This window comes from Physeter macrocephalus, unplaced genomic scaffold, assembly GCF_002837175.3.
Source record: "Physeter macrocephalus isolate SW-GA unplaced genomic scaffold, ASM283717v5 random_33, whole genome shotgun sequence".
Lineage (NCBI taxonomy): Eukaryota > Metazoa > Chordata > Mammalia > Artiodactyla > Physeteridae > Physeter > Physeter macrocephalus.
This window is the reverse complement of record NW_021145319.1, coordinates 91,495-102,585: the sequence shown is the minus strand read 5'-3', so window position 1 is coordinate 102,585 and position 11,091 is coordinate 91,495. Positions and strand designations below refer to the sequence as shown.

Here is an 11,091-nt window from a genome sequence, read left to right as displayed (position 1 = left end):
GTGCTAAGTCTTCGAAAAATTCTAGCTCAAGAGCTGGGAGAAGAAATAGGTTACCCAGTGACCCACCAAACTAGAGGTATACATGAGGATCTCTGCCTCTGATCATTTTCTAAGTGTGCTATACTAGGTCCAGGGATCCAAAGAGCACTACCTACCTGAATAAAGAAAGCCCACATTATCTGGGGTAAATCTGATGTGCACAGCGAGATGTTATTCACAGCTTCACGATCAGATTCTCTTTAGATCTTTGTAGTCTGGTCTTACCAGCTGAGTTACTTAGGGCCTCAGAAAGCAGGTCTTAAAAGCAGTTACTTACTAACTGCCAAAATGTTCTGTTCCTCAGGAAGTGATTAGAACAAAGTACGGAGGTACTGAAACATTTATGGAGTTTTACCTACTGTATTGTCTTGAAGGGCTAGCGATAAATTAGTATACGTGTCAACACCACATAATAGCGCAGTGGGATTTTTCAAAGGTCCAAAGTTGAAATTTTTTCAAATATAGCGTGCTTTGCTAATAATGTCTTGCCGTTTTTAAATGCTTTCAGCTTTCACTGGCCTTGACTCACTAAAGCGCGTGCTCATCGGGTTCACTGACTCTGCCAACGCGGTCTGACCCCTTGTCTTCCCTGACCCTCTAGACTGAGTACCCCAGTAGGTGGGTGGGTGGAGGGGTGGGAAGGGAGATGGGTGGATGCAAGGTGGGGGTGGATGGGCAGGAGGATAGGTGGAAGAGGGGTGGGCAGGTGGGTAAATGTTAGCAGGAGGGTGAGGGTGGGGGGTGGCTGGGTTGGTGAGTGAATGAGTCTTGGTCATCTCTGGAGTACACAGGGCCTTGCAGTCACTGAGATACCTTGGGCGGTTGGATGGGGATCTGATGAGGAGATGAAGCTGGGAAGGTGGGTGGAAGATGAGACTGCTGCGCGCCCCTCCTCAGCTTTCCTTCTTGAGCAGATGCTATACAGTATTCATAGCCTCCTTGGCTAATACCTTTGGAACCTGGAAGGAAGATGGAATCAGAGGAGATTGGAAGGTAGTGTGACTGAAGTGTCCTCTGGTGGCCATAGGGGATTTGACGGTATTCTTAGGTATTTTTTTCATTGTCTGTTCTCCCCTCCCCACTCCACACCCCCAGGCTCCCACAGAGCCCCACTAGACTATAAACTCCATGAGGACAGGGCTTTTTCACTGTTTACTCATTGTTGTATATCCAGTGTCTAGAACAGTGCCTGGCACGTAGTAGGCATTCAACAAATACTTATTTTTGAATCCTGCTCCACCATTTCATTGATCTATGACGCTGAGCAGCATTCTTAACTTCATAAAGCCTCAGTTTCCTCAAGAGTAAAATGGAGACGCTAACATCCCTGCCCCCACCAGCATTAACTGAGAAAGAGACCTACACGTGCTGAGCAAGAGTCCTCAGTCAAATGTGTGTTCCCTTCTCACCCACCAGCTGGCGGTGATGATGCGTTACATGCTGACCTGCTCTGCACCTGATTTGATGGGCACGTTTGCTCTAATGGCCATGGGCTTTATACTGCATGTGGGGCAGCCTGGGGAAATCGTCCAAGCCTAGTCCCAGGTGGGTCAGGCAAGAAGGCAGGGTAGCCAGAGAGACACCAGGTGAAATGTGAGATTCCTCTTCTGCCTCTCAGCCCGTCTCCCCACCCTCACAGCCACACGCAACTCTTCCCACTGCGCTGAACCCATCAGGCTCCATCTGCCCGCTGAGCTTTTGCAGATGCTGTTTCCCTTGCCTACCTTCCCTTCTTGCCAACCCATTGCCGTGACCCACATTCAAGCCCTCTGAGTGGCCGCATCAGCCTCCTCTTGGTCTGCCTGCAGCCACCCCGGCCCCCGCAAATAGATCTTCCTGCAGATATGCTTATCTCACTTTCCAGCTTCAATCTGACTGTTCTCGGGACAGAGTCCAAGTCCTCTGACCTACCATTCTGCGGTCTGGACCCAGCCCAGCATCTAGTCATCTCGCCTCTCCTGATCCCAGCTTCAAATCTTACACCAAACAATCCTAGCCATTTCCCACTTCTGAACCTTTGCCCACACAGTCTCCTCTGCCTGGAAATCCATCCCCTGCAAGGAGGGCATGGATTGCTTTTGCCGGCCCAGGATCCATTTTCTTTTCCACTAGTGAGGGAATCCCCACCCAGGGCTCAAATCTGGGATCTTCCTGTAGGGCTGGTTCATTTCTGTGATCAAGGGTGAGCTGGAGACTCAGCCTGGGAGCTTGCTTTTTCCTTTTTCAATTGGGATGCTGTGGGTGCAGCCTGCATTCTCCAGTTGGCTACATGGGCCCCTATGTCTTATTCTAGCCTCCCCCATCTGTCACATCTGCTTGGGTCCTAGAGGCATTTGAGTTTGAGACTCCTGGTACACAGCTCCCTTCTGCCTCTACTAGGCTCTGATTCCCTCCTGGATCCCAAAGGTTTTGCCTTTCAGTTCCCTGCTCTTCCTGGGTCCCCACTTCCCTGTCCTGTCCTGACACCCAGAAGTGCCCCTAGTTCCCTGAAGGTTCAGTTAAATCCCCTTCAGATTTGAGGAGCTGGGACTCAGAGATCTAAATTCTCTGGAGCAGCGAAGGCTGCCTAGCTGAGCATGTCCATGTGTTCCCTGGAGAAAGGACAGGAGGGCCCCGGGGTGGAGGTGTGTATTACAGAGCACAGGTACAGCCTCAGGTGGCATCTCTGGGCTGTGTCCTGTGAGAATGGCCCCTTCAGTTCAGGACGTCACCAAATGCAGTGTCCACTTCTGCCCAGCGTTGTTGTGGGTTTTTTGTTTGTTTTGTTTTTGGCTGCACCCAGGGATTGAACACAGGCCCTCAGCAGTGAAAGCACGGAGTCCAGGGAACTCATCAGCATATGTTTGGTGCTTGAAGGGTGAAGGTCTTGGCCGGTCTGGAGCTTTCACATCTGAGGTAGCTCCTCTGCCCCTGGCCCATAGCTGGTCTCCAAGGTTGAGAAAGGAGCAAAGGGGTAGAATAGCTCCCTCAAGGCAGACTGGCACCCCCAGACTCCCCCTGAAGAAGGAACCTCTGTGGATGAGACCAATTTTTCTCTCCTCCTGGCAAAGGGCAGAGGAGAGAGTAGGTTCTGGGAGGGGAGAGGCAGCTCCAGACTGGAGCCCTTCCAGGAGGAGTCACCTTGGGAGCCCTCATGCTCTGGTTTCTCCCAGATCCACCCAGAAGGGTTAGAGAGAGGCGAACCCTAGGCTTGAGGTGAGAGGGTAGGAGCGGCCACACAGTTGGGCAAGACCTCAGGGGTGTGTGTGTGTGTATGCATATTTGGGGGACTGGATTTAGACCCACTGCTTAGACTTCTGAGTCCTGACTCAACATGGAAGGAAGTTTGACGCCTGAACACGGACCCCCACCACCCTCCCTTACTCCCTAACTGACCTTGGCTCTGGCCCCAGCTGCTCTGTACCTCTCCCAACTAATGATATCCCCATGGAACCAAATCCTAAAGGGCCTCCAGCACCCAATGGGGGTTTCATTTTGGGAGGGATGCGTGATGGAGTCTGTTTGGGACCCCAGGAGTGAGGAATAAGCAGGTTTCTCACCTCCAACCAAAAAGGTGGTAACAGCAGCCACAGGCAAGAGGTGAAATACTTAGTAACCAGTACAACATGGGCATCAACCAAGTGTAATGTTCCAGCTGAACATCAAACCGGGTATCACATATCCTCAAATATAAGATGCCATTGATTGTAAAACACACATACTATTACTCAGAAAGCAAATTGTCAAACCAGTGCTTTCTTATCACTTACAATTTCTATTTTATACTTGTTGAAAGTTCTTTTGGACTTATTTCCACATAGATCGTTATCATGTTGGATCTACAAGCCACAGGCACAGGCCACACGGCTACGTGACAACCGATGCCTGGCTGACGGTGACCATTAGACACCCTGGATTACACCATTTTTTCCCACACACCAAATACGACTTCAGTGTGTGGGGGAAAAAAAGTGCTTCTTAGAACACATGAATGATGGTAATTTCTCTTTTTTTAAATAACTGTATTTTATTTATTTATATATTTATTTTTGGCTACTTTGGTTCTTTGTTGCTGTGCGCGGCTTTCTCTAGTTGCGGCGAGCGGGGGCTACTCTTCGTTGAGGTGTGCAATTTATTTTTGGCTACTTTGGTTCTTTGTTGCTGTGCGCGGCTTTCTCTAGTTGCGGCGAGCGGGGGCTACTCTTCGTTGCGGTGTGCAGGCTTCTAATTGCGGTGGCTTCTATTGTTGTGGAGCACGGGCTCTAGGTACGCGGGCTTCAGTAGTTGTGGCACGTGGGCTCAGTAGTTGTGGCTCGCGGGTTCTAGAGCACAGGCTCAGTAGTTGTGGCGCACGGGCTTAGTTGCCCCGCGGCATGTGGGACCAGGACTCAAACCTGTGTCCCCTGCGTTGGCAGGTGGATTCTTAACCACTGTGCCACCAGGGAAGCCCAATAATGGTAATTTCTAACATTTACTAAGCACTTACTCTGCGTTAATTATCATCCAAAGAAATCCATCAGGTTGGCTAGACCCATTTTACAGATTAGGAAACTGAGGTGAGCAGAGGCGAAGTCAGTCCTTCGAGGTCCCACAAGCAGTACGTGACAGAGTGGGACTTGAGCCCAGGCTAACTCGAGAGTGTTCTGTTGGCCACTGGACTTAAAGAAGTGCAATCGTGAGAGTCGTATGAAACCGTGTTATCCCACTGCCAGTGTAGCCTCCTTGGCTTTAGGAGTGGCGGGCGTAGGGCACTGGAGTGGCCCCTTCGGCAAACAGCTTGAGGGAGAAATCGAGGGCCGGGGCAGCCTGGGTCAGCATCCCCAAAGAGATGACATCGATATGGGGCCCACAGAACAGAGGGAGGCTGTCCAGCACGATGCCCCCGCTCGCCTCCACGCCCACGTTCGGGAACCGGGCCTTCAGCGCCGCGGCCGTGGGGTGCAGCTCCTGCGGGACACAAGCCAGAGAGAGGTGAAAGCCCCCGCCCCAGCCCCTTCCCCTTCCCAGGAAGCAGGCGCCTCCTCACCTCAGGCCTGAAGTTGTCCAGCAAGACGAGGTCTGCTCCTGCCTCGGCCGCCTCCACAGCCTCCTGCAGGCTGCTGCACTCGACCTCCACCTTCAGGGAGAAGTCGGCCGCCTGCCGGGCCCCCCTCACCGCCTGTCAGGTGGCAAGGGTGAGAGTGAGAACGGGTGGCACCCGGCCCTGGGCAAGTGAGCTGGGACTGGCCTTCGAAAGGCTCCAGGTGGATAATGAGCTTGGGGTTAATGAGGAAACCAGGCATCGAGATGGCTTCTCGCATATTAGGTGAAACCACGTGAAATTACCACTTTTGTGGGTTAAGAAAATGGCCAAATTCAGCACTATTTGGCATTTGGACCTGAGTTCAATTGACTCAGAATATTAAGACTGGAAAGGGTCTTCAAGAACATTTTCACAGACGAGAAACAGGTCCAGGGAGTTAGAGTGACCTGCCCAGCACTGGGCTCCCAATAGTTCGTCCTCTTCCCTTGAATATCATACCGACCAGCAGGAGAACGCTGGTGAAGAAGCAAGTCCAACCCTTCATTTTGCAGATGGAACCACTGAGGGGTCAAGGAGCCTCGCATGCCCCAACTCCCAGGCCGTCACTATTTGCCAGGGAGTGGTTGGGGGTCCCTGGTAGAGGGAAGGGTAGTGCTGGCGGGGTGGCTGGAGCAGGGCCAGGGCAGGGGCTCAGCTGGACAGACAGACACCTTTTCCACACCACCAGCTGCCATGACGTGGTTGTCCTTCACCATCACCAGCCCTCCCAAGTCGTAGCGGTGGGAGGCGGCTCCGCCCACTAGGAGCCCATACTTCTCCACCAGCCGGAAGCCTGGCGTCGTCTTCCTCGTGCCTGCCACGTGCCCGGCCCAGCCGGTCCCCCTGGCGGTCTCCACAGCAGCAGCGGCAGCGCTGGCAACTCCACTGCAGCGGGCCAGCATATTAAGGGCCACCCGCTCCCCCAGCAGCAGGCAGTGGGCAGGGCCCCGGACCTCGGCCACCTTGGCCACAGGCACCAGCTTTGATCCCTCGGGGAGGAACCAGGAGACCTGGCAGTTGACTTGGGCAAAGATGGCATCAAAGAAGGGCCTCCCAGCCAGCACCCCGGGGGACTTGGCCCACAGCACCGCCTGTGAGGGGGCTGCCCCCGTGACCAAGGCCATGTGGTTGAGACCTGGGCAGTCCTCTCGGAGCCAGCTTTCTGCCAAGGTGGCCAGAGTGGCAGGGGGCAGCAGGAGCGCCAGGCCTGGGAGGGAAAGAAAGAGAGCAGTGTTACATTTTGGCTGCCTTTCTGGTAGTCAGGGGTGATTGTCAAAATACCTAACAACAGGCTGAATTGGGCACTAGCCAATCAGGGTGAAGACCTGGGGGTTCCAGGAGAGGGGCTGAGGCACTGGGTGGGCCTTGTGAGCTGAACAAGGTTGTCAGATTGACCAAATAAAAACAAAGAACACCTAGTTAAATTTAAATTTCTGACAAACATCAAAGTTTTTTTAGTATAAATATATTCTAGGCTATATTTAGAACATACTTATTCTTAAAAATTATCTGTCAGTTATCTGAAATTCAAATTTAACCGAGTGCCCTGTATTTTATCTGGTAAACCTAGTGCTAGACCAACAGCTATTCACCAGTGGAAGAGAAATGCAGCCACCTAAAAGCCACTCTGGGCTTCCCTGATGGCGCAGTGGTTAATAATCCACCTGCCAACGCAGGAGACACGGGTTCGAGCCCTGGTCCGGGAAGATCCCACATGCCGTGGAGCAGCTGGGCCCCTGAGCGGCTCAGCCCATGGCCGCTGAGCCTGCACATCCAGAGCCTGTGCTCCGCAACGGGGGAGGCCACAACAGTGAGAGGCCCGCGTACCGCAAATAAATAAATAAATAAATAAAATTTTAAAAATTAAAAATAAATTTAAAAAGCCACTCTGTTGACTTTCCGTCTGCCTTGCATAGAAGGATCGGTTAATTACTAGCTGAAGCCCCCAGGAGAATGTAAGCTGTGTGTCTTTCCCATCCCTGCCTTCTCTATAGCACCAAGAATTTTAAAGCTGTAAGTTCAGCTTTTTACAGATGTGGAGACTGAGGACCAGAGAAGAAAGGCAAGTCAGCTGAGGTCGCACAGCACATTGACAGCAGAGCGAGACTGGCCAGGCCTTGTGGCCATGGCCATCTGTTCCTCCACCTTTGCCCTCTAGCTTGAAAACCTTTCCTTCACCTGATGTTTCAAAAAACTGTCATCTCTCTAGAGATGGGGTTGTATAAGGAGGAAAGAGCACGGGGAAATTGGGTTTGAGCCCCTGCTCTGCGAGACAGAGCTTCAGAAGTGTGGGTGAGCCCTTTGCCTGTAAAATAAGTGTTAAGGTCAAGGTGGTCTCTGAGGTCCTTCCCTCTGGCGTGCCACGTTGATGGGCCTCTGCCTCTGTTGAAATGAATGGGGTGACCGCAGAGGCCGAGCTCAGGCGCAGTGCAACTTCGCCATCTGTCGGCCAAGAGAAGACCTGCAGCCTCGTGGGCGGCGCCATAGGTGGGCTTCGCTGCCCGGGGGAGGGGTAGACAATTCGATAGCATGTGAAGGGGGATTATTTAGTTTAGTTTAGTTTCCCCCACTTTTGCTCCAAGATGAAGTTAAGGCCAGACATTCTGGCTTGCTCTACTCTCAGAAGGAGGGCCCTTCTTGTGCAGCCCTTCTTCCCCAAAGACAAGCGCTTGTCCCCCACCAGCAGCCACAGACCTCAGTTATCGCACCTGACGCTCCTTCCCCAAGTTCCCGCCCACAGCTGCCCCACGTGGCTTTCATTCTCACTCAGAGCCAGCTGTGGGCCAGATGCTGGGAACAAAGTCGGTGATAGGGGGAAAAATATAGTCCCTGCCTCCACCGTTCGCGGTCCCGCCGGGCAAAAGGCCAGTGAACGAACAGCAGAGATGGATGCAAAGGCCCCCACTCCATTCAGACCAGGTGCCGTGATGTTTGCTTTTTTTTTTTTAATTTTTATTGGAGTATAGTTGATTCACATGTTGTGTGAGTTTCAGGTGTACAGCAAAGTGAATCAGTTATACATATACATATATCCACTCTTTTTTTTTTTTTTTAGATTCACTGTTTGCTTTTAGAGTGAATTTGAATCCTTGGACTGGTGAGTATTGGATAAACAAACTGTGATGCATGTATACAATGGAATTCTACGCGGCAATAAAAAAAAAGGAACAAACTACTGATATACCCAACAGGCACACATCTCAAATGTATTATTCTAAGAAGCCAAATTCAAAAGGTGGTGACATGCTATTTGTGTCCATCTATATGACTATATTCTGGAAAAGGAAAAAAAAAAAAAGATAGCAACAGAGAACAGACCAGTGGCTGCCTGGGGCGGGGGGAGGGGCTGGCCGCAAAGGGGGCAGCACCAGGTTTTGGGATGTGTTTGAACTAGTCTAGATCTTGTCTGTGATGGTGGCTATAACACATGCATTTGTCAAGACTCATAGAGCTTTACACAGAAAAGGGGGAATTTTACTGTCTGTGGTTATACCTCATTAAACCTGACTTTAAAATCAAACCATAAAAAAAGGAAATTTAAGCGGATCACTCTCCTGCTTAAAGCCTCACTTTCATTGTATTAGCGCCAGCTCTCTTGACTTCTTTCCATTTTTCATTGATTCTTTGGATAAATCCTTGCTGAGCACCTGCTCTGTGCCAGGTCTTCATTGCTAGGTGACGGAGAGAGCAGCTCTTTCTCTTAGCTTTCAGGCCTTCGCTTATGCTGTTCCAAGGCTGAGCCTTCTCCTAGAAGTCCCTTTCCTCACCCTCACCCCAAACTGCCCCTTCAACTCTCACTCAACTTCCGACCTTCTCTTAGATATCACTTCCTCAGCCGAGGGCTCTCACAGACCCCCTAAATCAGGTCACATGCTCACCAAGCTCCTTGTTCATCCCCCAATGTCATCCTCTGCTGGTGTTTTCTGTCTGGGGCCAAAATGTCCACTGAGTTTTCTGCTGTATCCCAAGTGCCTAGCACGCTGACCCAGACAAATGTGCTGCTTGTATAGGTCAACGGTCAAATATTGGCAATTTCATATTGTTTGGTTTAATACTAAGTGTTTGATGATAGTTCTCTGAGCAGAGAGGCCGCACTGTGGAATCACAGCCCAGTCTCCGGGGCCACTCGTCCTGGGTTCCAATACTGCCTCTGTCACTTTTAGCTGAGTGATCTTGGGCAAGAGACTCAACCTTTTGGGGGCCTTCGTTATCCCAACTGTAATGGGGATAATAACACTGATCACCTCATAGGCTTGTTATGAAAATTAAGGGAGTTAATATTTGCAAAGCCTTCAGAAACATTGTAGGTGTGTTTGCTGGCGAGATGACTGAAGCATTTACCAAGAGTCGTGGGAGTAAAGAGGAAGAAATGACTAAATGTCCCTGGGGAAGGGGGACGTTTTAGTGGCCTTGAAGGATGAGTAATATTTGCCAGGCACGGGTCGGGGTGTGGGGAGGAGGGAGGGCAAGACATTTCGGACTGAAAGAGCAAGTGTTCAAGGTTCAAAAGCAAGAAAATAGAGCAAGGAGGTGACAGGGTGTTGAGTAGGATTCATGGGAGAAATGTCTCGGGCCTGAGGCCAGAATGAAAAAGGGACTAAACCACTTATCTGAGGAATTTGGACATAGCCCGGGAGCCATCACAGAATTTTAAATGAGGGAATGATATGATTATGATTTTGTTCTAGAAAGGTCACTTCAGCCACCAAATGGAGATGGGCTGGGAGACAAAAGGAGGCTGGGGCGATTGGCCAGACAGAAACTGATGAAGCCCCGAATTGGGGCAGTAACCAAAGGAAGAGCAAGCAGGGGCAAATGGGAGAGTTGTTTCTAAGGTGGAATCTACTGGAATTGGCAGCTAATAAGATGTAGAAGCCTGGGGTTTCCATCCTGGGTAGCTGAAAACTGACATAAGGAATTGTTCAGTGTAGGCTGGGGAAGAGGAGGGGTGTGGCCGCAATCAGCAAGCCACACGGGCTGCGCCCCTGTGATGGCCAGTCGGAGGCACCTCAGCTCCCTGACGCTCTCTCATTTGGAACTCACCACAGAGGCTCATTCCCATCTTACAGGTACAGAAACTGGATATCCGGGTGGGTCAGAGCATATGACAGAGCGGCAGAGCTGGGGAAAAAGAATGACTTCGGGGGAATTTCCCGGAGGTCCAGTGGTTAGGACTCTGCGCTTCCACTTCCAGGGGCGCAGGTTCGATCCCTGGTCAGGGAACTAAGATCCTGCAAGCCACGCAGTGTGGCCAATAAATAAATAAATAAACAGAATGCCTTTGGTCTTGCAGATGTTAAGGTCGAGATGCCATCAGGAAACGTGGGTGGCTGTGCACAGAGGACAGGTAGAAGAATGTTCTAGAGTTCAGAGGAGATTTGGGGGTGAGGAGTGGAGAATTTGGAGCCACCAGCGTGTGCAGATGGTCACTGAGTGGGTAAGATCACCAGGGCAGGGTGAAAGAGGAGGGCTTTGGGAAACGCCAGGATTTGAAGGACACACAGAGGTGTGGCTGTCAAAAACAGAAGTCCCACCAGGAGGGTGGCTGTCAAAAACAGAAGTCCCACCAAGAGGGAGTGGATGTCTGGAAGGAGAAGAGGGCTGCAAGTAGGGTGTGAGAAGAAGCAAAGCAGAAGAAAGGCTGAGAGAAAAAAAAAGGAGAAGAAGAAGAAAGAAGGCTGAGAGTGCGCATTGCACTTAGCCCCTGGGAGGGCTTTGCCAGGGCAGTCTTAATGCCTTGTGGTAGGGGCAGAAGCCACATTGTCACGGTCAAGGAACAGAAAGGAGCTGAGGAAGTGGGGGAGGGGTACGGACAGCTGCTCTCCACAGAAGTTGAGAAAGCAGCCCCCCCCACCACCACCTGGGCTGCACGTTGGAATCACCTGGGGAGCTTTTTTTTTTTTTTTTTTTGCGTTACGCGGGCGTCTCACTGCTGTGGCCTCTCCCGTTGCGGAGCACAGGCTCCGGACGCGCAGGCTCAGCGGCCATGGCTCACAGGCCCAGCCGCTCCA

At 51.3% G+C, this 11,091-nt stretch overlaps 1 protein-coding gene across 1 annotated transcript in view; it reads right to left on the bottom strand.

Moving 5' to 3' along the window:
* Window positions 1-4,472: 4,472 nt before the first annotated feature.
* Window positions 4,473-11,091, bottom strand: part of QPRT (quinolinate phosphoribosyltransferase) — a 13,212-nt gene continuing 6,593 nt past the window's right edge. The window contains exons 2-4 of the mRNA XM_024123725.1: window positions 5,752-6,287; window positions 5,045-5,176; window positions 4,473-4,965 (exon numbers count right to left, since the gene is read on the bottom strand). Of these exons, the coding sequence (XP_023979493.1) occupies window positions 4,747-4,965; window positions 5,045-5,176; window positions 5,752-6,287 (887 nt within the window). The 3' untranslated portion in view covers window positions 4,473-4,746. The remainder of the gene's footprint in view (window positions 4,966-5,044; window positions 5,177-5,751; window positions 6,288-11,091) is intronic.